This window comes from Heterodontus francisci, chromosome 30 (genome assembly GCF_036365525.1).
Source record: "Heterodontus francisci isolate sHetFra1 chromosome 30, sHetFra1.hap1, whole genome shotgun sequence".
Classification (NCBI taxonomy): Eukaryota; Metazoa; Chordata; class Chondrichthyes; order Heterodontiformes; family Heterodontidae; genus Heterodontus; species Heterodontus francisci.
Window position 1 is genome coordinate 41,680,789 of NC_090400.1, and position 27,136 is coordinate 41,707,924.

At 42.4% G+C, this 27,136-nt stretch overlaps 1 protein-coding gene across 16 annotated transcripts in view; it reads right to left on the bottom strand.

Moving 5' to 3' along the window:
• The window catches only part of myo18ab (myosin XVIIIA b), a 346,088-nt gene that overhangs the window by 15,916 nt on the left and 303,036 nt on the right, over positions 1–27,136 (bottom strand). For all 16 annotated transcript variants that reach the window (XM_068010423.1, XM_068010422.1, XM_068010417.1 and 13 more), the window contains 5 exons: positions 23,146–23,259; positions 16,198–16,314; positions 15,624–15,707; positions 13,776–13,913; positions 907–1,092 (listed from right to left, as the gene is read on the bottom strand). In XM_068010423.1, coding sequence (XP_067866524.1) covers positions 907–1,092; positions 13,776–13,913; positions 15,624–15,707; positions 16,198–16,314; positions 23,146–23,259 — 639 coding nt within the window. The remainder of the gene's footprint in view (positions 1–906; positions 1,093–13,775; positions 13,914–15,623; positions 15,708–16,197; positions 16,315–23,145; positions 23,260–27,136) is intronic.

A 27,136-nucleotide genomic window follows, 5' to 3' on the forward strand; every position in this document is an offset into this window, starting at 1 on the left:
GAGGTTGGATAGGCTTGGGTTATTTTCGCTGGAGCAGAGAAGACTGAGGGGTGACCTGATCGAGGTGTACAAGATTATGAGGGGCATGGACAGGTTGGATAGGGAACAGCTGTTCCCCTTAGTTGAAGGGTCAGTTATGAGGGGACACAAGTTTAAGGTGAGGGGCAGGAGGTTTAAGGGGGATTTGAGGAAGAACTTTTTTACCCAGAGGGTGGTGACGGTCTGGAATGCACTGCCTGGGAGGGTGGTAGAGGCGGGTTGCCTCACATCCTTTAAAAAGTACCTGGATGAGCACTTGGCACGTCATAACATTCAAGGCTATGGGCCAAGTGCTGGCAAATGGGAGTAGATAGACAGGTCAGGTGTCTTTAATGCATCGGTGCAGACTCAATGGGCCGAAGGGCCTCTTCTGCACTGTATTCTTCTGTGATTCTGTGATACACAAACCACGGACTAGATTTAATTTCAATGCTTTTAGTTGTATGACTCAAATATTTTTTTACTATGCTCAGTCACCAAAACCACCTGGGAACTATCTACAGGGTGTGTATGAACTTCTAGCTCTGGAACATACTATATGCATGCATCCACATACACTCATCCTTCCCTCTTAAAATGGGAAGGTTAGGAAAGTAACTCAACTATGCTACATCTTTGCTAACATTGCTTAATACCAAGACTCCAAGAGCTGCACGTTTAAAATTTGTATTCTTCTAATATAGACTGTACTAGTGAACCCAGCCACAAGAAAGTTAAAATCAGTTCATTGGAAGTTATGAAAATGTATGGTACTTCCCTTGCAATTATTATTTCTTTGCACAAATACAGTCTTATTTACACACCTTCCACTATGAAGAACATGAAGAAATGAGCAGTTATATTGACGATTAATAATTGTTCACTTACTAGCTCATGTTTTTTGCGGCTGGCTTCAGCTTCCTTCTTGCTAAGTTCTCCCATTTCCTCCTTCACATCTCTGTGCTGCCGCTGCAGTCGCTTATTTTGCTCTTTCTCTCGATTCTCAGCAGCTGCCCTCTGATCTCTCTCTTCTCCCAGTTTTTCCAGGTTTTCCTTGAGACGACTAACTAGGGTCTGTGAAACAACAGTAAAAACAAGATGACCTTCTGATAGAGGTACATTCAGCATCTTTTCATATCTTGGAACACAATTCAAACAATGGGTAAAATCAAAACTGACTTATTTATGCAATATTCTGGCACAAACTATTCTAATACGTAATGTAAATAGTTCTTATCTTTACTCAAGCTATTAGGATTTTTTTTAACTGGTCAACGCGAGGGAAAATCTGAATTAAACAACATTACACATGCAAATTAAGTTTAGTCAGTTTTATTTCTCCCCCTAGTTCTGAGTGGCCATACTGGGCTTGAGCCTGAACAGGAAGTGTTCTGGAGAACGGAGGACGGACAATCATGCTCTTATCTTGCCATAGCATTTAGATATACACACTCTCTAGTAAAGGTAACTTGAAATGAAAAAGGGGAATTCCCAATAAATGCAATCACTGATAATAGCAATTCCCCCATCCATGGAAAATTAGCTGATTTTTTCTTCCACTAGGCTCAAAGTGCTTGAGAGTAATTGTGGTACATGACCCGAAATTGGCTCAAGGGAGAAAGAACTTGCATTTAAAAAGCATCTATCTCATTTTCCAGAAACGTCACAAATCACGTCACATATACGGAATTACATTGAGAGGCCCAGGCTAATGCCCTGGGGACATGGGTTCAAACCCCACCACAGCTGCTGTTGGAATATAAATTCAATTAATTAAAAAAAATCTAGAATTGAAAGCTAGTCTCAGTGATGGCGTTATGAAACAACCAAGCATTGATTGTCATCAATACCTATCTGGTTCGCTAATGTCCATTAGGGAAGGAAATCTGCTGTCTTTACTGGGTCTGGCCTGCATGTGACTCCAGACCCAAAGCAATGTGGTTGACTCTTAACTGCCCTCTGAAATGGCCAAGCAAGCCACTCCATTGCCAAGGGCAATTAGGAATGGGCAACAAATTCTGGCTTTGCCAATGACACCCACATCCCATGAAAGAATAATAAAAAAAATCCATCAGGTCATTCATTGAGCCTGGAACATTCTGATCTGCAAGAATTAACACTACATCAGTCCATTTGAAGTCAGCAACTCTTTAAAAAAAAAAGTAAATGATGGGACTCATAAATCTTTGCTGCTGTCAGCTAATTTTCTAACTATGTTGCCCGAGTGCAAAGTAGACAATGTTTTTAATATTAAATAAAATACAATTTTGCCAATTTAGTACAAAATGGACCATAATGCTGACTATCTGATACAAACTATGAAATGAATATAACTTTGATATAATATTTTTCCTCCATTTCAGTAAGTTGAGGTAATAAGGTCATAAGAACTAGGAGCAGGAATAGTCAATTCAGCCCCTTGAGCCTGCTCCGCCATTCAATACGATCATGGCTGATCTCATCTCGGCCTCAACTCCACTGTCCTGCCCGTTCTCCATAACCCTTCAACCCTTTACTAATTAAAAATCTGTATCTCCTCCTTAAATTTACTCAATGTCCCGGCATCCACCGCACTCTGGGGTAGTGAATTCCACAGACTCACGACCCTTTGAGTGAAGTAATTTCTCCTCATCTCGGTTTTAAATCTGCCACCCCTTATCCTAAAACTATGACCTCTTGTTCTAGATTGCCCCACAAGAGGAAACATCCGCTCTACGTCTACTTTGTCAATTCCCTTAATCATCTTATATACCTCAATTAGATCTCCTCTCATTCTTCTAAACTCTAGAGAGTAAAGGCCTAAAGTGCACAATCTCTCTTCATAAGACAAACCCCTCATCCTTGGAATCAATCTAGTAAACCTCCTCTGAACTGCCTCCAATGCAAGTACATCCCTCCTCAAGTAAGGGGACCAAAACTGTACGCAATACTCCAGTTGTGGTCTCACTAATGCATTGTACAGTTGCAGCATCACTTCCCTACTTTTATATTCTATTCCTTTAGCAATAAATGCCAAAATTCCATTTGCCTTCCTTATTACCTGCATACTAGCTTTCTGCAATTCATGCACGCGGACACCCAGATCCCTCTGTACCGAAGCAGTTCTGAAGTAATGTGATAATTATACAAAACAATCAAAAAGTATTATACCCAATGCATAAACTGCAAATACATCTCTATGAACCTTGACTGTTTTCCATATTTTAAAGTGTAAAAGCTTGATCAACGATAATTAATGTAACCGTCAGATTAAAATCTAATTTGTATGAAGTAATTACCAAATGCGATTCAGAAAAACTTGAATCATTAAAAAGGGCCATCAACCAAACAAACTGCAAGTTGTTGTGTTACATTAGAAGGACAATATTTTTTATGCAAATGTGGGTAAATTACCCTGAGGCATTAGCACTCACTCATTAGTGAAGGAAACAAAATCGCTTTAATGACAACATAAAAGCTTGCTAAATTGGATAAAACTTGAAAAGTCTGCCAACCTGGTCTAATTATCAACTCCTCTACCACTTAAAAGAGTAAAAAACAAAAATCACAACAGTTGGAAACATGAAATAAAAACAAATAAAAATCTGCAAATGCACAGGTCACTAAGCATTCAAAAGAGCAAAAAAAAACAATTAAGTGGGGTCCCTCATCAGAACTTGTGGCTGACTGGCCTGCACCATTTTTTCTGGTTTTACAACACATGGGTTTTACTTGCATATAAATGCAAGTCATTTAACTTGCAAGATTGTTTGCTGCATGTATCCAATTTGCACCTTTTTCAGTGTCACTAAATTCCAAACAGCTAGAGAAATTTCTTTGACAAGCAAGTTTTATTTTCCCTGCTACTTCAATGCTCTGATAATAGCAAGACAGACTACAGCCGGAATTTTACACCCCCCAAAGAGGGTGTGGCGGGCATAAAGTGGGTGGGAGGCTTGAGGGACCCTTCCCACCCACATCCACCACCATTTTACGTGGGGCGGCAGTAGCGAGAGAAGGCCTGCCTGCCCCAGGTCAATCAAGGCCCTTAAGTGGCCAGTTAACAGCCATGGTTTTACAGTTGGCAGGTGGGCAGCCCTGGCTTGAGAAAAGCCACCTGTAAAAAGTCGGTACCCTTCTGATGGCCACCCCTGATGCCCCAACCACCTCCAACGCCCAAGATGCCCTCCCAATCGACCCCCCCCTTGCCTTGCCAGGGCCTGACTGATCACCCCCGGCGAGGCCCCAAAATGTACTCTTTTCTATTCTGTCATCCTGACCTTGAAGCTGGGTTGCAGACCCAGTGGCAACCGCTCCCGGTGGCACTGCTGGGGCCAAGAGCTACTGGCCTGCCGACTGGCCGGCAGCTCCATTAGACAGGATTTCCTGTCTCAACGAGGTGTAAGTCCCGCCTCAGACCAATTAAGGGCCTGGGGACCGTAAAATCCGGTCTGGATCCCCAGGCCAGGCGGAGGCAGGATTGCCACTGACGGCATAGTGGCGCAGTGGGGCGGCATAGTGGCGCAGTGGTTAGCACCGCAGCCTCACAGCTCCAGCGACTCGGGTTCAGTTCTGGGTACTGCCTGTGTGGAGTTTGCAAGTTCTCCCTGTGTCTGCGTGGGTTTCCTCCGGGTGCTCCGGTTTCCTCCCACATGCCAAAGACTTGCAGGTTGGTAGGTTAATTGGCCATTATAAATTGCCCCGAAGATAGGTCGGTGGTAGGGAAATATAGGAACAGATGGGGATGTGGTAGGAATATGGGATTAGTGTAGGATTAGTATAAATGGGTGGTTGATGGTTGGCGCAGACTCGGTGGGCCGAAGGGCCCATTTCAGTGCTGTATCTCTAAACTAAACTAAACTGGACAGCTCCCGTCCAACAAGCGCAAAATTCTGGCCTACATGCTGTTCAACTGATGAATTTTGTTGCAAAATTCCAAAAATTACTTTGTCACATTTCTAGATTTAGCCACTTAAAAGAACATGGTTCAGAAGAAATGTACGCCCATGGATCAATCCTATCATCAATCATAAACAATAGAGAGGGTAATTCCTGTGAGATGCATCTGCTAATAGCATTTCCCCCTTCCTTGGTAAATATAATTTGTTCTTTACAGAAACTGTCTACATTTCCAAAAAGCATATTACAGTTCTTTTTTCAATAACGTCATAGGTTAATGGCACAAAAAGTTGTGGGCTGAATTTTAAGGCTCTGATGGGGGCGGGCACAAGCTAAAAATAGCACCCGTTCTCCAATGGGGATTGGAGGGGTGGTGGCTGGGCTACCCAGTGAAAGCGGCGGTTGGCCAACTGACTTAAGGCCAATTGTCGATCAACTGGAATTTTCCAGTCGGTCTCCAGGTGCCAACAGCGCAGCTTCTTGGAGGCAGCCTATCAGCGGCAGACCAGGGGGCCAGCACTCTATGCAGGCTTAGAGGCCCTCCCTGCCTGCCTAGGTTCAGCTACAGCTGCAGGCCTCCTTGTGGAGAGGTTCTTTTCCCACAATGTTGCCCTGGCTGCTGGATCTTTTTTTTTAATGAAGCATCTCCTGATAATGCAGAGATGCGCAGAGCGATCGACAACGTCATCAGTGCGTCCGAACACTTGCCAATATGAAACTGCGTATGTGGCACCGACGTCACCTTGTAATGACATCCGCACGTTATGATGTAACCATGCAAAGAGTGGGCGAGCAGCCAACTGGGGGGGACCAATCAGCTGCGGGGGTGGGGGGAATATCGGCAAGGGGGAGAAGGGAAAGGAGCGAGGTGGGGCAGGAAGCGGAGAGCAGTCAGGAGCGGGAGAAAACAGCAGGAGAGAGCAGCGAACAGTCGGGTACAGGAGGGAGCGGCAAAGAGAAGCAGCGAAGAGAAGCAGTGATCGCAGGAGGGAGCAGGGAAGAGAAAGCAGAAATTGAAGCGGTGATTGTGGGACGGAGTGGGATACGGTTGGGGGGATGGAGGCAGCAATCGTGGCCATTGAGGGGTGAGGGGGTTTGGGTTCAATTCACTATTTTGTGTCAAATTGAGCAGTGCCATCTTTATTACTGGCAGCTGCCTGAGACATCACAGACAGTGACGTTTCAGTCGATGAGGCTGCATTTGGGCATGTGGCAGTAGTGTGCCACCTAGTGGCTGTGTTGTCAGCAAACGCAGCCTTTATTTTATTTTAAATTTTAAAAAAACTTCGAGAAAGGGGGGCCTCCATTTTGAAGCACCCTCTTCCTCAATTACCTGCAATAGCATCCTGTTGATGCTTCCAAGCTGGAGGGCCTCCTATTGGCCCTCCAACCTCGAGAGTCTGCATGCCATCCTAACTTTCTAACATTATTCAGCCTCATTTTTGAATACGGCTAATGTTTATGCCTCTATTATCCCTACTTGTTTGATAATACCAAACTTTACTATTAAGTCTTTACACAGCTCTGCAATCCCAGCTTAGATGGAATGAGCGAGGTGCACAGAAGCAAAATCACAACGGAATAGTGATCCTGTGAGACTGCCTCACTGTCCATTCCATTCTTCCACTCCTTTTCCATGGCATTGCTTTCTCATGTTTTCACTTGTACCTGCCCCACCATGGAAAGAACATTATCTCCAACACTTCTCCCACATGCTTGGTCACCTCTACTGAACCCCAGGACATGACCCATGGTTTCCACACTTCTTCATTTGTGTACTTCCAGTTGGCAATATCATCCAGAAGCATGGGATCAGATGCACTGACAACACTTAAACCGATACCATTTAACTTGAGCTTATATAAAAATTAGGTTCTTTCACTTTCAGCTCCATCAACCTCTTCAGCTTCCACTTCAGGTCAGAAGTGCAGAACCTTGATGTACTGCTCGACTCCAGGCTCAGTTTCCTCTCCCACATCCAATCCTTTACCAAGACCACCATATTTCACCTCCAGCACATCTCCTGACTCTGCTACGACCCCTCAACCTCACTACAGAAATCCTAATCCACTGCTTTACCACTTCCAGGCTCTATTTCTCCAATGATTTCCTTGCTGGCCTTCCCGCTTTCCCCCTTTTCAAAACAATAACTTATCCAGAATGCAACAGATTACATCCTCACCTGCATTTAAACTTTGACTTGGGGTTCTCCCCCACCCATCATACATCATCATTATTGCAACAAAATTAAAAAGTTTAAAAAAATCATTTTTCATTTGTAGTTGTTTTTGGATACGAGTAACTTAGAAAATAAATTCTGTAACCTGAATTTACTAATGTGACGTTTAACGAGCTGTCATTCTCAATAAAGACATATCATATTCCTACTTTCAAGATACAAACTTTATTCAAGGTGGACTCTTTAAATTTCAGTTTACCTTTTTAAAAAAGTGAACAACGCTGCAAAAGATTAGAGGTGCGTGTACCATGGGTAATACAGTAATAATGGACAACTACAATTTACATATAGACTGGGTAAACCTATTCAGCACTAATGCTGTGGAGGATGAATTCCTGCAGTATGTAGGAGATGGGTTTCTGGAGCAGTACATTGAAGAACCAGCTAGGGATCAGGCTATTATAGATTTAGTATTATGTGATGAGAAAGAGCGAATTAATAATCTTGCTCTAAAGCAGCCTTTGGGAAATAGTGACCATAATATGCTGGAATTTTACATTTAGTTTGAAAGTGATATAGTTCGTTCTGAAACTAGGGTCTTAAATCTGAACAAAGGAAACTATAAAGGTATGAGGGGCAAGTTGGCTATGGTGGATTGGGAAAATACACTAAACGATTTGACAGGAGACAGGCTAGTATTTAAAGTAATACATGGGCGGCACAGTGGTTAGCAACGCAGCCTCACAGTGACCCGGGTTCAATTCTGGGTACTGCCTGTGTGGAGTTTGCAAGTTCTCCCTGTGTCTGCGTGGGTTTCCTCCGGGTGCTCCGGTTTCCTCCCACATGCCAAAGACTTGCAGGTTGGTAGGTTAATTGGCCATTATAAATTGCCCCGAAGATAGGTCGGTGGTAGGGAAATATAGGAACAGATGGGGATGTGGTAGGAATATGGAATTAGTGTAGGATTAGTATAAATGGGTGGTTGATGATCGGCCGAAGGGCCTGTTTCAGTGCTGTATCTCTAAACTAAACTAAAACAACAAATATACATCCCTCTAAGACACAAAAACCCAACAGAAAAGATGAATCAATCACGGCTCACAAAATAAGTTAAAGATTGCATTAGATCAAAGGAAGTGGTTTATAAGATTGCCAGAAACAGTGGTAAGCCTGAGGATTGGGAGCAATTTAGAATCCAGCAAAGGATGACCAAGAAACTGATTTAAAAAAAGGGAAAAGAGAATATGAATGCAAGTTGACGAGAAACATAAAGGTGGACTGTAAAAGCCTCTAAAGGTATGTGAAAAGGAAAAGATTAGCAAGGTCAAATGTGGGTCCATTATCGGAGGGGCCAGGGAGAATTTATAATGGTGAATAAGGAAATGGCTGAGAAACTAAACAAATTACTTTGGTCTGTCTTCACAGAGGAAGATACAGAAAATTTCCCAGAAGTACTACTTGTGAAAATGAGGAACGAAAGAAATTAGTATTAATAAAGAGGTAGTACTCAAAAAATTAACTGGATTGAAGGTTGATAAATCCCCTAGACCAGGTGAGCTACTTCTGAGAGTGTTGAAGGTCGTGGCTATAGAGATAATGGATGCATTGAGGAAAATTAATTTCGCCACATGAACATTGATTTTCAACTACAGTTGAAGAAAGAACTTGCTTTAAAAAACAATTGGAGACTTTGGCTGGAGAGAGACATTAGCATATCAACAGACAGTACTTCAAAGGACAAAGGAGCTCCAATTTAATCCACAATGGACTTTGATTACCAGACATTGAAGCATTCCAGGTTAGCTACTAAAATTGCCAAATACACAAACAGACGTGGTCAGGCCAGTTTAGTCACAATAAATAACTGACTGTTGGAGTTATTTGAATTTGAACTTCCAACAGGGAATTTGAACTCAGAAAGCTGTTTTCTCCTGGACTGAGAACACCTCTCTCCTGTCTGCTCTCATCTCGCTCTCAACAGCTTTGGAAACCATTGAAGACATATGAACCCCAAGAGAGAAAAGTCTCCTGCAGTGAACAAGGTTTAAGAATAATACTGGGCCCCAACGAAAAGCAAGTCCTTAAAAAAGGACGAGTGAGCTCGAAGCACAGTAAACAAGAAACTCTTCTGATATTACCTCAAACCTCTCCATTTTATTTTTTCTTCTGCTCTTTTCTGTCCCTATTTGGATGCGTGTATCGCGTGTGCTTGCTAGAGTGGGCACATCATACATCCGTAGGCGTTAACCGTATTAGAGTTTAACTTTAAATAAATTTCACTTTTCTTCTTGAAACCTAAGAAAGCCTGTTTATGCTTATTTCTTTGCCTTATAATTGGAAAGTGGTGAACAAGGATTCACCAAAGGGGGGAGCTCAAAACACTGTGTTTAAAATTAAACCCTGTTATAAGGTGAAGACAGTAAAAGACCCCTGGACACATTGCTCATCTGGTCATAACACTAGAGAGATAATGGATGCATTGGTGGTTATCTTTCAAAATTCTGTAGATTCTGGAAAGGTTCCTACAGACTGGAAAGTAGCAAATGTAACCCCACTGTTTAAGAAAGGAGAGAGAGAGAGAGAGAAAACAGGGAACTACAGACCTGTTAGCCTATCAGTAGCAGGGAAAATGTTAGAATCTATTATAAAGGATGTGACAATTAGACACTTAGAAAATATTGACATATTGGGCAGAGTCAACATGGATTTATGAAAGGGAAATCATGTTTGACAAACCTGTTGGAGTTTTTTAAGGATGTTCCTCGTAGCATAGATAAAGGAGAACCAGTGGATGTGGTGTATTTGGATATTCAGAAGGCTTTTGATAAGGTCCCACACAGGAGGTTAGTAAACAAAATTAGAGCACATGGGATTGGGGGTAATATACTGGTATGGATCGAGAATTGGTTAACAGACAGAAAACAAAGTAGGAATAAATGGGTAATTCTCAGGATGGCAGGCTGTTACTAATGGGGTACTGCAAGGATCAGTGCTGGGGCTACAGCTGTTCACAATCTCGAAAAATGATTTGGATGTGGGAGCCAAATGTAATACCTCCAAATTTGCGGATGACACAAAACTGTGAGTAGGATGTAAGGAGGCTTCAAGGGGACTTGAACAGGCTAAGAAAATGGGCAAGAACATGGCAGAAGGAATATAATGCGAATAAATGTGAAGTTATCCACTTTGCTAGAAAAAACAGAAAGACAGTGTGCTGGATTTTATAGGAGCCCCCTCACCCCCGGCGTCGGGGGTCATGGTAGGGGAGGGGGGGGGGGAGCCAGAAAATGTCTCCAACAGAGGCCCGCCATGGGCCCCGACATTGGAAAGGCCCAGCCCGATATTGTTGGCAGTGGCGAGGCCTCGTGGCGGCCCCCCCACCACTGGGCAATGGGAGCCAAATCTGCATATTTAACAAAATGTAAATGAATGAGTAAATGACCTATCTGTTCTGGGCAATATTGGTGCCGGTGGCCAGTACTCCCGCTCCTTCGGATCTCCGTGCGGAGATCCAGGGCGGAACACTGGTGGGGAGGGGGGAGCAGTAAGTATCTCGGTGCGGTGTTGGGGGGGGGGGGGAGTAATTTAATTGGTCTAGGGGATGGTGGGAAGGTGTGAAGTTTAAAGTTTGGGGGAGGGATGGTCAGGTGCACCAGGTGAGTGTTTTTGTGGAGGGTGAGGGCTATGAGAGGCTGGGAGGCGGGGTCAGTATAAAGTTATTTAATTTTTAAAAAACAATGTCCCATTAAATTTTGAATTGCAACGTAGGACTCAAAGCCCTTTAAAAATGGAGTCGGCGCCTGACGCTATTGCTGGGGGAAGACCACCTGCCCCCTCTACATCATGGGGAGGGGGGGGGGGGGGGGCGGCAGTCTGACCCGTCCATTTAAACGAGCCGCCGGGTTTAATATTGCGGCAGCTCCACGACGTGCAATCCACACAGGCGAACTGCCATTGCTCACGTCTGCCATCGAAAAGTGTAAAATCCGGCCCACAGTATTTCTTAAATGGGGAGAGGTTGGCAAGTGTTGATATCCAAAGGGACCTGGGTGCCCTTGTTCATGAGTCACCAAAAACTAGTTTTGAGTACAGCAGTAAAGTCATGCTACAATTGTATAGAGTCTTGGTGAGACTGCACCTGGAGTAGTGTACAGTTTTGGTGTTCTCATCTAAGGAAGGATATACTTCCCATAGAGGGAATGCAATGAGGTTCACCATACCTGGGATGGTATGATTGTTTTATGAGGAGAGATTGAGGAAATTGGGCTTGTATTCTTGAGAGTTTCAAAGAATGAGAGGTAATCTCATTGAAACTTACCAAACTCTTACAGGGTGTGACAGGGTGGATGTAGTTAGGATGTTGCCCCTGGCTGCTGAGTCTAGAACCAGGGGACACAGTCTCACAATAAGGGGTAGGCCATTTAAAACAGAGATGAGGAGGAATTTCTTCACTCAGAGGGTGGTGAATCTTTGGAATTCTCCACCCCAAAGGGCTGTGGAAGCTCACTGGGCATGTTCAAGACAGAGATCGATAGATACCTGGATACTAATGACATCAAGAGAAAGTGGCGGGAAAGTGGCATTGAGGCAGATGATCAGGCATGATCTTACAGAATGGTGTAGCAGGCTCGACAGGCTGATAGGAGCAGGGGTAGACCTATGATGGGCACCAAAGGTCAGACGAACTGGCCTGTGTATTCGAACACTGCCTCACTGTCTGTTAAGGACAAAAGGATACATTCCAGGCTAAGAGGTGTCAATTAGACCCATCCTGAAACCAGCAGGAGACATTCCTGAATTGAATGGGTTCTTCTGAAACAAACAAGGTGTGAAGTAGCCACATCATAACAGGATTATACTCATCCAGACATTAACGGATGCAACTGATTCCACATCCGGGTCCATTGTGTGGTCACACTAGGGGAGAAAAACCATGTGTCAGGTACCAGAAATGCTAATGATGAATCGTGACCTTAAAAGGTAACCTTCTGGAAAGAGAGAGGCAGATCACATGATAGAACAGCAGTCCAGCCAATGGATGTGGGAAGAAGTCCAGCCAAGCAAGGAAGGTGCCCTGCTGCTAATTCTGCACTTCAACCTGCTGCAGCAGAGAACTGAAAGTGACCCACCACTCAAAATCTACAACACCTCAACAAGTCAAGACAACAAACATAGGCCTGCAACTTGTTATGAAAGTGATTCTGTTTTTTGTTAAAAAAAGATTTTTTGAGGAATTCATAGTTTTTTACCAAGGTCATCAAGAGGACACTGAAAGAACTGGTTTGGCAACAACGTTTACTGGTTGTCACATGATTCAAATTAAAAATAGAACAGAAACCCTGGTAACTGGGGAAGATGTGGGCAGAGAAGTGACAGTCGCCCGCCCCGCGACAGGACAAGCCCGGGAGCAGCAGTGCGCACCTGAGAGAGCAGAAAATTCACAAGCTTTTGGTTGTAATGTCAGTGTTTACCTTCTGGAATGAGATAAAATTAGCGCCTGCTACTGAAGAAGTGTTAAGGAGGAAGAGACCAGATTCTTGCTGAATGTTTAAAAAGAGTCAAGCAGAAGAGAATTCCCAAGGAAGGAGAGAAGACCACAACCCAGCTCAGCTTTCCAGCACCTCTCTAAAAGACCCAGAGAAATCCACTGTGTCAACTCATCTCGTCTCCTGGCTTTGAAAAAATGCCTGCTAAATTAATTCTCAATGCTGCCTGAAAAGAACTATTCGAAAAAGATACCAGTGACCCATCTAAGTGTACTCGGAGGCTCGACTGTATGCCAGTTTTGGAACACAACATATATCATCTGCTGTTTTCGTCACTAATGAGCAAGTATTCAGCCCAAGTGTTTTTTTGTCCGTAACAGAACTCTGAACAAAAATCCCTTTTATTTTTCCAGTTCACCGGGGTGTGTGAGAGAGAGAGAGAGAGAGAGAGAGAGAGAGAGAGAGAGAGAGAGAGAGAGAGAGAGAGAGAGAGAGAGAGAGAGTGTGAGTGGCTAAGGTATAAAGGGAACTTACTGGTTCAGACCTGTTTTATAATAAACTGATAATTTTACTGTTCATTAAAGAAACTTAGTTAGGGTGTTTTATTCTGGGAAAAATAGAGTATATGATTGACCGCATCGGTAAGTGGGAAAATTTAAATATGTGTTGTGACCTGTGGGGAAGTGGAACTAGAATAAACAGTGCACTCCTCCCACCTCGGTCATAACAATCTTTAAGAGACTCTTCTATTTAGAAGATTCAACAGCTTTAGTGTAAACCACAAACATCTACCACACCTTGAACCTTTACCTTCTGTCTATCTACTCGAGTGCATGTGAGAATGAATGCGTGCATGAGTGGCATTACGAATATTTTGGGGAATGAATATTGTTCAATAAATAGTTAATCTTCTGTTTAAAGCTACAAGAAAACCTGTCACTTTCTATTTATTTGACAAGTAAAATACTCAGGGGCTAACTCATCATCATTAAACAAAACACGAATGCAGACAGTTGGAAGGTGAACAGTGGGAACCACCCACACCCCTTACCACCTGTCCGTAACAAAGCATTAATTAGGTACAATATGAACATGTTCTTTATCGTCACTATTTCTCTTCAATCATAAAATAAACAGTCTGAAGAAGTTTGTTTGTTTCAATAACATGGAATGCAAATAAATCTCGAGTGAGATTTTAAGTGGCAAATGCATACCTCAAGGCGTTTGACCTGGGTCTTCTCAAATTCCAGTTTGGTTTCAAGTTCACGAATCTTGGCTTCTTGCCTGCTCACCAAGGATTTATCTACCATGGACTGTTCTGTGAACTCTAGCTGACTCTGCAGTCCTTGTAACTGGATAAAATTGCATAGAAAAGTGGAATATCAGTATATAAAATTAACCATATTAATTAAAACGTGAATGCTGCAACTAAGGGGAAAACAATAGTATAAAATATATTTCTTTGACTGAACAGTAAGATTAATGGAAACAGCATTTCTGCCAGTGGACACAGCATCCATCTTCTCCACCAACGGTGCAATGCAGCTGCAATATGTATAATCTACAGGATGCACTGCAGCAAACTCACCAAGGTTAGTCTGACAGCACCCCCCTTCCCCCCGACTTCTATACCAAGAAGTACAAGAGCAGCTGTGGGAACACCACCTCTCCAAATTCTCCTCCAAGTCGCATACTATCCTGACTTGGATATACATAGCCATTTCTTCATTGATGCCGTGTCAGAATTCTGGAAATCTTAACACCGCAAGAACTGCATTTCCACCACCAGCTAGGCATGAGAAATAAATGTGGCCTTACCCACATCACTCTTCTTCCAAAAATGAAGATAGATGAAATAAAGCAACATATTTGTGCCTTTATTTCTACACCCAGAACTATCTTTCTTCTAACCTACGACAGTGACATTATAATTTTGTGAGAGGTCGTAAAACAAAACACATTACATCACGCTTATCAGGTGAAGAATCCCTTCAACAAAATTGCGTCTTTTTTTTTTTAAACATAGAATTATTAGCAATGTACAAAAGGTGTATTAATGAAGTATAGCAGCCCCAGTTACACTGTGATCCAATGCCAGAATTTGAAAAGGTCAGGTCCTCTTTGTGTAACAGCCCCATTTTATACATGATGGTGAAATTACACTGTGCCTCCGATGAGAGTACTGTTTACAGAGTACTTGAGTATTGTGCTCAGTTTGGGTTGCACAAAGCACAAGGGACATATTCAAGTCACACAGAAGTTCAGGGAAGAGCCATGAGGCTGATCAAAGTGAAATACATCTGTGATTTTTCTTTCCCTCTCTTTCTCCCTCCCTTCATGCATCATTCAAATAAAAGTTTCTAGCAATAGGATGAATATTTTGTTATTTCAAAAAAACTGCACAGTTTCTTCTGTTTGATAGCTGCTGTTGAAACTTTCCCCTGAAAACAACTTATGTGAATTTTCTCTGGCACATGGTTTCAAAAGTGCACTTCCAATTGTGAAGATCAATATAAATGACACAGAAGCCACTCAGTCTAAAGGCCTGCTACCCAACCCGAACCCAACAGGACCTGACGACATGTCGGGTTTGGGTCGCACTTCCGGGTCCGGCATTTGGGCTCGGGTTGGGTTGGATCGGACATGCTCTAATCACCACCTCAGGTAAGTGACTCTAATGTTAATTTACTTATTGGACTTTAAAGGTGGTTTTGTTACAGTTATTTAAAGCTTGTGCAGGTAAGGAATAAAGTGAAAAACAGAAGGTAAGTTAACTGATGGTCCGGTCGGGTCAGGCGCGGGTAAAAACGGAAGGACTCGGGCCGGGTCGGATGGGGTTCTGTTGGGCCCGGGTCTGCTCTCATTTGCAGACTCATGCAGGCCTTTAACTCAATCTGTCTTAACTCATTAATCCTGAAAAAAATTCCCATCATCTGCTGCATTGGATCACCTCATTGGACGTTATAAAATGCTTTGTTCCAGAAGCAATGTAATATTCAATTATTTTATTGTTTAGCATAGTTGCTTGTAAACAATTGCATTGTGACAACAGAATTACATACCTTTTCTTGTAGTTCTTGTTTTTCTTTACTGGTTTCTTCAAGTTGTGACTGTAGCTCATTGATCTGGGCCAGGTCCCTGGATGACTAAAGAAATATTTTGTTTCATTATTATGTACTTGAGAAGAGGACTAATTTGAAGAGATATGGGGAAAAGCTGGTGTATAGGATTAAAATGGACAGCTCTTCAAAGAGCAGGTACTGGTACGACAGGACGAATGGCCATCTTCTGTGCTGTAAGATTCAGATAGAAACATATTTAATAGCTTAGAAAGGTTTAAACTACATAATTAAAGCTACAAAGGTAGCAATCACATAATCATCGCTTACTACCACAGTATTACAATGCTCATCAAATTCATAATTAAATATATTGAAGAGCACTGAATTCTTTATTTCAAAAGGAGGACTTTAAATTCTGCTGCGTAAAATGGCTAAATAATGTGCTAACTGCATTTAACTTTCAACGAAGATTCTCAATTGTCCTCCTTTGCAGGACAAATTCAAACATCAGTTGTGTCATATGTTTTTTTTTTAAATGGAGGGGACCTGGGTAGATATCAGATACATTACCTACCTGGGATACTACGGCTTTGTGTTTCTTCATCAGTTCATTCATATCCTCTTGATCCTCCTCAAGACGGCTCTGTAGCTCATTTCTTTCACGTTGTAGACGACTTAGTTGCTCTTCGAGCTGTAAAAGTGAAGTACAGACACAAATGAAGTTTGAGGCATTTGTATGATGCCATCATCCCTGCTGCATCATTTTGCTGTGCAGTAAAAGTCAGATATACTGGTGTCAAGCAGTTTAAAATCATACTTTGTAACTCTGAAGGCACTTCCTTCTCTTACTGAAGCTTTTCCCCCTTGTTTCCTTTCACTCACCATCCCTAGTTCCGAGGGAAGGTAGCCCTTTATTTGCTCCTGTGCCTCTGTCAATGCCACTCAAAAATCTGCCTTTAGAAGATGAGTTCAGGCTGAATCTCCCTCTAATTGTGGGTCCTTATGAGAAATGCTTACACTTCAGTTATTCTTCCATAACCATAAATGAGATTGGGAACTCAGTGTCTGGGAGATTATGGATGCAAACCCACATGGTCTTACTGAATTCAAATATATGCACTTGACCCTATTTTAAGGAAAAGAAAAAGTACTTGCACATCTATTGTTTTTAATCATGTACCACAGTATGTTAAAACCAATTGGCTACTTTTGAAATGCAACCACTGTTATCTAAGCAAACCAAGCAGCTAATTAGAACACAGCATAGCCCTCCAAACAGCAATAAGATAAATGACCAGATAATGTGACATTGTTGCCATTAATCAAGGGAGGAATGTTGGCTAAGACAATGAGAACTCTCTGTTGCTCTTCCAATATTGCCATGGGTCTTTTATATCCACCTGTATAGGCATACAGGGCAATCCTGGAATATCAGTTAGCCTAGATTATGTGCCCAAATCAGTGGTGGGCATTTGAAACCATAAATTTCTGACTCAAGGAGACATTGCTATTGACTGAGCTACACTTACACCATATGCTTTCATTACTTCTTTTTAACATTCTCATCCAACACTTAGAAAAAAAGATAAAGGTGTAATCAATGTCCTTGTTTCGGTCAGGAACAAGCTAAGAACACTATACAGAGATCTTTATGATTGGAGAAAGTGCTGGCAGCATCTGTGGAGAAAGGAACAGATTTAATGTTTCAGGTCTGTGACCTTTCATCAGGAGTTCTAATGAAAGGTCACAGACCTGAAACATTAACCCTGTTCCTCTCTTCACAGATGCTGCTAGATGTGCTGAGCATTACCAGCACTTTGTTTTAAGTTCAGAATTCCAGCATCCGCAGTATTTTACTTTTATCTTTATAATTGGAACCTATCAATGAGACAATCTTGAGTATTAGTTCCTTTTGTGGCCTTTTAGACACTCATTTGGAAAGAAAACTACAAGCACTATTAATACATTAAAAAAGCACAAATTTTACAATTTAGCAACAAAGCCTTCAAGCCTATAATCACTAAAAATCATCGCATGCAAGTGCACCTCATTGGTAAAAAAAAAAATCCATAGCTATTATTCCAAATTTAATTTCCACAAACCATCAGTTTTGAATCACTTTGATTCAATTTCCCAAAGGTGCCATGACAGGAAAGTTAAACCTAATCATAGATGTAGTCACCCTGCAGTTTAAGAGTATGCAGGGAGAGACAGAATTGGTGACCGCCAGACAGTCAAGAAGAAACAGGCAGGTAGTGCAGGAGACCCCAGAAGTATTCAGTAGTGACTACTGAGGAAAGTGATGGTTCACCTGGGGAGTGCAGCCAGAGCCAAGGCCGTGGCACCATGGGTGGCTCAGCTGCACAGTGCGGCACAAGGAAGACTGGAAGAGCGATAGTGACAGGAGATTCAATAGTCAGGGGAACAAACAGGTGTTTCTGTGGCTGCAGATGTGAATCCAGGATGGTGTGATGCCAGGGTCAAGGATGTCACTGAGCAGCTGCAGAGCATCCGGAGTGAGGAGGATGAACAGCCAGCAGTCATGGTCCACATTGGTACCAATGACTTAGATAGAAAGAGAGATGTGGTCCTGCAGAAACAGTTTACTGAGCTAGGCAAGAAATTAGCAAGCAGGACCTCAAAAGTAGTATTCTTCGGATTACTCCCAGTGTCATGTGCGAGTACAGGAATAGCAGGATAAGACAGATGAATGCGTGGCTGGAAAGTTGGTGCGGGAGCGAAGGTGTTAGATTCTTGGGACATTGGGATTGGCTCTGGGGGAGATGGGACCTGTACAGGCTGGATGAGTTGCACCCGAACAGAGCCGTGACCGCATTCCTCGTGGGACGTTTTGCTAGTGCTCTTGGGGAGGGTTTAAACTAATTTGGCATGGGGATGGGATCTCAGGATAGGCTTAGTTGGGACGCAATCAGAAACGAAAATGGAAGGCAGAAAATTAGTGGATGAGTCTGGAAGGCAGAGGAAACAAAGGTTAGAAAATTTAAAAAATGTTTGGCAGTGCGCACGGTATCTACTTCAATACAAGGAGTATAGCAAATAAAGCAGATGAGCTGAGGGCACAGATATACACATGGCAGTATATCATAGCTATTACAGAAATATGGCTTATGGAGCAACAGGAATGGCAGCTCAAAGTTCCTGGTTACAGGGTTTTCAGACACGATAGAGAAGAGGATAAAAAAGGAGGGGGGAGTGGCAGTTTTGGTCAAAGAAACAATTACAGCTGTGAGGAGGGATAGAAGGGACAGAAGAAGCACAGGTTAAAAAGTGTGCAGCACAGGAATTTGGCAGTGTTAAAGGGCATGTATTTAAATGCAGGGAGTATAGTAAATAAAGCCAATCAGCTGAGGCACAGATAGACACATGGCAACATGATATCGTTGCTTTTACCGAAACTTGGCTTAAGGAGGGGCAAGAATGGCAACTCAACATCCCTGGATATAGAGTTTTCAGGCAGGATAGAGAGGGAGATAAAAAGGAGGGGGTGTAGCATTATTAGTTCAGGAATTAATAACAGTTTTGAGGAGGGATGATATGTTAAATGAATCATCAAATGAGGCCATATGGGTGGAGCTCAGAAATAAAAAAGGGGCAGGCACACCAATAGAAGTGTACTATAGACCCCCAAATAGTGAGAGGGAGGTGGAAGAATAAATATGTAGGCAAATTTCTGAGTGCAAAAACTATAGGGCAATAATAGTTGGGGATTTCAACTACCCCAAAATCAAGTGGGATACAAACATGCGAAGGGCACAGAGGGCACAAAATCCTTGAATTGTGTTCAGGTGATCTGTCCATCATTTTCCAGTCCTCACTGGACACAAGTCTGGTGCCAGAGGATTGGAGGACTGCTCACGTTGTACCTCTGTTTTAAAAGAGAGTGAGGGATAGACTGAATAATTACAGGCCAGTCAGTCTAACTTCAGTAGTGGGCAAATTAATTGAAATCAATTCCGAGGGACAGGATAAACGGTCACTTATAAGGGCACAGGTTAATCAAGGATAGTCAGCATGGATTTGTTAAGGGAAGATTTTGTCTGACTAACGATCAGATTTTTTGAAGAAGTAACAAGGAAGATTGATGATGGTAGTGCAGTTGATATGGTCTACTTGGATTTTAGCAAGGTTTTTGACAAGGTCCCACACGGCAGACTCATTAAAAAAATGCCCATGGGATGCAGGGAAATGTAGCAAAGTGGATACAAAATTGGCTCAGTGGCAGGAAACAAAGGATAATTGTTGACAGGTGTTTTGGCAACTGGACGGCTGTTTCCAGTGGCATTCCGCAGGGCTCAGTACTGAGTCCCTTGCTTTTTGTGGTATTTCTTAATGAGTTGGACGTAATTGTAGGGGGTATGATCTAGAAGTTTGCAGACAACACAAAGATTGGCCGTGTGGTTGATAGCAAGGAGGATAGCTGTAGACTGCAGGAAGATATCGATGGACTGGTCAGAAAAGTGGTAAATGGAATTCAGTGGTATGATTCTACAGTGCACTTCTGGTAAGCAGCTGCCCTAAACTCTGATACAATTATTGTTAGATACTGGTTCTTTCCTTCTCAAGCTGCTAATTTCTTCTAGTAGTATGTTTCCACAGGCATCGACTGCCCACAGTACTATTATTGATGCATGGGCCTTAAAGTGCTGCAGGCAAGCCAAAAATGGATGTGGGGATAGGAAAGGAATCGGGTGGGCACATAATAGCTGAACCCACTCGTGTCCACATCTGCAACCCACATGTTATCATCACAGTTTTAGCTGGTATATATTCAGCACAAACCAGTGACCAAGGATGAGATCTTGCTGATTTACATGGCTCAGTTGTTGACTGCATAAAGTCACTGAGTAAGTTCCCATGCCTGAACACTGAAGTGAGATTTGTTTTAATTAAACATTCCATGTAGCAGTTGTCCAATGGCATTTTCCGGTTCTGGCTAAGATGTTGACAGGCCCGCTCGATATTTCCTGCATTTTCCATTTTTTGTGCAAAATCGTAGCATTATGAGAAGTGAAGCAGTGACTATCCGCTGAGAAGTCAAACACCATCATTGCATAAGCATCAGCTCAGTTTTACTTTAAAAAATCCTGAAATACACTTACTGATAATATGCTTTTTTTTGTTTATTTTGTTAAATTCTTAAATTTCTAAAATTCCCAGGCTCCATACGAGGGAAGATGGTGGTGTAGTGGCAATGTTGCCGAACTAGTGATCCAGAGGCCCAGGCTAATGTCCTGGGGACATAGGTTCAAATCCCACCACGACTGCTGGTGGAACTTAATTTGAATTAATTAATAAAAATCTGGATTTGAAAGCTAGTCTCAGTAATGGTGTCATGAAATGTCTTCGATTGTCATAAAAAGCCATCTGGCTCATTAACGTCCTTAGGGAAGGAAATCTCCCATCCTTATCTGATCCGGTTACATGTGACTCCAGATCCACAGCAATGTGGCTGACTCTTAACTGCCCTCTGAAATGGCCTAGTAAGCCACTCAGTTGTCAAGGGCAATTAGGAATGGGCAACAAATTCTGGCCTTGCCAGCGACGCCCACCTCCCATGAAAGAAATTGCTGAAAAGGCTAATCTCCAAACAAGCATTAACCAAATAATGTACTAGATATGCTTTGCTGTCTGATCCCTTCAAGATTTATTTCATGCCTATGTTTTCTGTGGAAATTACTTTTCATCTTTCCTCATCATACTGTTCCTTTGCCCTCCCATTGCCAGAGTCATGGTGGCTCTTAGAACATAAGAAATAGGAGCACGAGTGGGCTATTCAGCCCTTCAAGCCTGCTTCACCATACAATGTCATCATGGATGATCTTCTACTTCAACACCATTTTCCTGTACTATCCCTGTATCCCTTGATGTTTTTAATATGCAGAAATCTATCGATCTCAGTCTTGAACATACTTGAACGGTTGAGCCTCCACAGCCCTCTGGGGCAGAGAATTCCAAAGATTCACCACCTTCGGAGTGAAGACATTCCTCCTCATCTCAGTCCTAAATGGCCTGCCCCTTATTCTGAGACTGTTCTCCCTGGTTCTAGACTCCCCAGCCAGGGGAAGACATCCTTCTTGCATCCCCTGTTGAGCCCTGTAAAACTTTTGTATGTCTGAATGAGATCACCTCTCATTTTTTTAAATACCAGAGAATAAAGGTCCAGTCTATTTAATCTGTCCTCATAGCACCATCCCTCTAACCCAGGAAATAGTTTGCTGAACCTTCACTGCATTCACTCTTAGGTAAGGGGGCCAAAACGACACACAATACACCAGGTGTGGTCTCACTAAGAGTCTATTTTTTCCATTTCACGGGATGTGGGCATCGCTGGCCAGCACAGCATTTATTGCCCATCCCTAGTTGCCCATGAGAAGGTGGTGGTGAGTTGCCTTCTTGAACTATTGCAGTCCATGTGGAGTAGATACATCCACAGTGCTGTTTGGAAGGGCGTTCCAGGATTTTGACCCAACGACAGTGAAGGAACAGTGATATAGTTCCAAGTCAGGATGCTGTGTGGCTTGGAGGGGAACCTGCAGATGGTGGTGTTCCCATGCATCTGCTGCCCTGGTCCTTCTAGGTGGTAGAGGTTGCCAGTTTGGAAAGTGCTATCTAAGGAGCCTTGGTGCATTGCTGCAGTGCATTTTGTAGCTGGTACACATTGCTGCCACTGTGCGTCAGTGGTGGAGGGAGTGAGTGTTTGTGGATGGGGTGCCAATCAAGCGGGTTGCTTTGTCCTGGATGGTGTCGAGCTTCTTGAGTGTTGTTGGAGCTGCACCCATCCAGGCAAGTGGAGAGTATTTATCACACTCCTGAACTGTGCCTTGTAGATGGTGGACATGCTTTGGGGAGTCAGGTGGTGAGTTACTCGCCGCAGGATTCCTAGTCTCTGACCTGCTCTTGTAGCCACAGTATTTACATGGCTACTCCAGCTCAATTTCTGGTCAAAGGTAACCCCCAGGATGTTGATAGTGGGGGATTCAGAGATCCTAATGACAATATGTCTATATAATGTCTATAATTGCAGCAAGACATCTTTACTCCTGTACTCAAATCCCCTTGTAATAAAGGCCAACATACTATTTGCCTTCTCAATTGCTTGCTTTTCTGGTATAGAAATAATGGACTGTATGTAATAAAGTATTGTAATGCCAGGTTTCATTTTAAGAAAGGTCAGTAATTGAATTGATTACTATAACACAGTTCAAAAAGCAAAAGGATTTCCAATATATTATCTGAGCTGTAGCCTGCAGAACAATTATAAAATTTAGAAGCATAATCATAATTTACTGACTGTTCGGATATGGTTAATCAAAGTTTTCCAATACACAACCGTATCCTGCAGAAGCAAGAATTGAAATTAACAGGAAAGAAAATAGGAATGTGAATCCATAGGCGTACCATATGTAACATCTTAACAACCGAGGTGCTCCACTGCTTTTATGTATTCATCCAGGAATCTAAACTTTTGCAAGCTGAATTAGCCTCAAACAAATGCACTTACTGCAACTTTGACCTTAGAGATATCTTCAATCTGAAGGTGCAGATCTTCCATTTCCACTTCCATAGCTTTTCGAGCTTTGACAGCTACTGCACAGGTGAACTCTGACTCTTCAAGCTAAAAAAAAAAGGCAATAATTACAAAGAACAGTTTTACATTCTATCTAGTCAGGTAAAAGGTAAAAGGTAAACTGCAACAATTTAGAAATCTCAGAACTAAAATGATGAGACTGGTGGTTACAAGATAAACCATTTTAATATAAAGTTTCTGAACTATATAAATCTGCTCGTAGTCCAAATTCCATTAGCAAATGCCATTATTCTTCAATTATTCTCAGTGACAGCTCATTCTTGTGCTCCTCTTTTCCTTTTCCCAAGAAATATACAGAAGTAAGCCACATTACCTGCCCCATTGGATCTTCTCCACTTTTTAGATCTAAACGTACTTTACTAACCATCAGGATTAAGCTCAATTCATCAAGAAAATAGGAAAGACTTCAATAATACAGTTGAAATCAAGTCACCTACAGCTTTTAAAAAATAAAATGTATACAGTGGAACCTGTTATTTAAGTTTTCCCTTATGCAACCCGAATATATTGTCCAGAAAGTTTAGCTGTTATAATGGACCACCAATGAAAGATCATTTGCTGAATGTGGCCAGGTCTCAGGCTCTCTACTTGTAATTAATGACTATTCTGAAACTAGGGTCTTAAATCTGAACAAAGGAAACTATGAAGGTATGAGGGGCAAGTTGGCTATAGTGGACTGGGAAAGTACATGAAAAGATTTGATGGTAGAAAGGCAATGGCTAATATTTAAAGTAGTACTACACAGTTTACAACAAACATACATTCCTCTAAGACACAAAAACCCAACAGGAATGGTGAATCAACCGTGACTAACAAAAGAAGTTAAGGATTGCACTAGGTCAAAGGAAGTGGCTTATAATGCTGCCAGAAGAAGTGGTAAGCCTGAGGATTGGAAGCAATTTAGAGTACAACAAAGGAGGACCAAGAAACTGATAAAGAAAGGGAAAAGGGATAATGAATGTAAGCTAGCTAGAAACATAAAGGCAGACTGTGAAAGCTTCTTTAGGTATGTGAAAAGGAAACGATTAGCAAGGACGAATGTGGGTCCATTGCAGGCGGAGACAGGAGTGTTTGTGGTGGAGAATGAGAAAATGGCGGAAAGACTAAGCTATTGCTTTGTGTCCGTCTTCACAGAGGAAGACACAAAATCTCCCAGAAATACTAGGGAACCAAGGGACTTGTAAAAATGAAGAACTGAAAGTAATTAGTATTAATGAAGAGATAGTACCCGAAAAGTTAACTGGATTGAAAGTTGATAAATCCCCTAGACCAGATGAGTTACATCCCAAAGTATTGAAGGAGGTGGCTATAGAAATAGTGGACACACTGGTGGTTATGTTACGAAATTCTATAAATTCTGGAAGGGCTTCTGCAGACTGGAAAGTAGCAATTGTAACCCCACTATTTAAGAAGGGAGCGAGAGAAAACGGAGAACCAGAGACCTGTTAGTTTGACGTCAGTAGTAGGGAAAATGTTAGAATCTATTATAAAGGATGAGATAACTAGACATTTGGAAAATAATGATGAGTGGGCAGAGTCAACATGGATTTGTGAAAGGGAAATCATATTTGACAAACCTGTTGGTGTTTTTTGAGGATGTTACTTGTAGCATAGATAAAGGAGAACCAGTGGATGTGGTGTATTTGGATTTTCAGTAGGCTTTTGATAAGGTCCCACATAGGAGGTTAGTGAACAAAATTAGAGCACATGGGACTGGGGGGTAATATACTGTAATGGATCGCGAATTGGCTAAAAGTCAGACAGCAGAGAGTAAGAATAAATGGGTCATTCTCAGGATAGCGGGCTGTTACTAGTGGGGTACTGCAATGATCAGTGCTTGGGTCACAGCCGTTTACAATCTATATAAATGATTTGGATATGGAGGCCAATTGTAATATTTCCATTTTTGCAGATGATACAAAACTAGGAGGGAATTTAAGTTGTGAGGAGGATGCAAGGAGGCTTCAAGGGGATGTGGACAGGCTAAGTGAATAGGCAAGAGCATGGCAGATGGAATATAATGTGAATAAGCGTGAAGTGATCCACTTTGGTAGAAAAAAACGGAAAGGCAGAGAATTTCTTAAATGGAGAGGGGTTGGGAAGTGTTGACGTCCAAAGAAACCTGGATGTCCTTGTTCATAAATCACTAAAAAGCTAGTATGCAGGCGTAGCAAGCAATTAAGGCAGCAAATGGTATGTTGGCCTTTACTGCAAGGGGATTTGAGTACAGGAGTAAAGATGTATTGCTTCAATTGCATAAAGCCTTGGTGAGACTACACCTGGAGTATTGTGTACAGTTTCGGTCTCCTTATCGAAGAAAGGAGATACTTGATATAGAGGGAGTGCAATGGAGGTTCTCCAGACTGATCCAAACTGAGCCTGTATTCTCTAGAGTTTCAAAGAATGAGAGGTGATTTCATTGAAACTTATAAAATTCTTACAGGACTGAGGGTAGAAGTGGAGAGAATGTTTCCTCTGGCTAGTGAGTCTAGAACCAGGGGACACAGTCTCAGAATAAAGGGCAGGTCATTTAAGACTGAGATGAGGAAGAATTGCTTGACTCAGAGGGTGGTGAATCTGTGGAATTCTCTACCCCATAGGGCCATGGAAGCTCAATCATTGAGCATGTTCAAGACAGAAAGCAATAGATTTCTGTATACTAATGACATCAAGCGACATGGGGATAGAAACATAGAGAAATGAGAGCAGGAGTAGGCCATTCGTCCCTTCGAGCCTGCACCGCCATTCAATACGATCATGGCTGATTATCCAAACTCAGTACCCTGTCCCACTTTCTCCCCATATCCCTTGGTCCCACTAGCCCCAAGAACTATATCTAACTCTTTCTTGAATATATTTAATGATTTGGCCTCAACTATGTTCTATGGTAGAAAATTCCACAGGTTCACCACTCTCTGGGTGAAGAAATCCCTCCTCATCTCAGTCCGAAATGACTTACCCCTTTTCCTTAGACTATGACTCCTGGTCCTGGACTACCCCACCATCGGGAACACCCTTCTTGCATCTTGTCTGTCCAGTCCTGTTAGAATTTTGTAGGTTTCTATGAGATCCCCTCTCATTCTTCTAAACTCTAGCAAATACAAGCCTAATGGACCCAATCTCTCTTCATGAGTCAGTCCTGCCATCCCAGGAATCAGTCTGGTGAACCATCGCTGCACTCCCTCCATAGCAAGAACACGCTTCCTCCGCTAAGGAGACCAAAACTGCACACAATGCTCCAGATGTGATCTCACCAAGGCCTTGTATAATTGCAGCAAGACCTCCTTGCTCCTGTACTCGAATCCTCTCGTTATGAAGGCCGACATACCATTTGCCTTTTTAACTGCCTGCTGCACCTGCATGCTTCCTTTCAGCGACTGGTGCACAAGGACACCCAGGCCTCGCTGCCCCTCCCCCTTTCCCAATCTATCGCCGTTCAGATAATAATCTGCCTTTCTATTTTTGCCACCAAAATGGATAACCTCACATTTATCCACATTATACTGCATCTGCCATGAATTTGCCCACTCACTCAACCTGTCCAAATCACACTGGAGCTTCTCTGCATCCTCCTCACAGCTCACACTCCCACCCAGCTTTGTGTTGCCTGAAAATTTGGATATATTACATTTAATTCCCTCATCTTTATCATTAATATATATTGTGAATAGCTGGATAGTGGGGAAAATGGCATAGAGGTAGATGATCAGCCATGATCTGTTTGAATGGCGGAGCAGGCATGACAGGCCAAATGGCCTACTCCTGCTCCCAGTTCCTATGATCTTATGACCACGCCAACTGTATATTAGTCCAAAGCTAATTTTATTGTTTTGTTTTCGGAAAGTAGCATACTGGAATTAAATGAGACAATCCCAGAAGTATTTTCACATTTTACCTTTGCCCT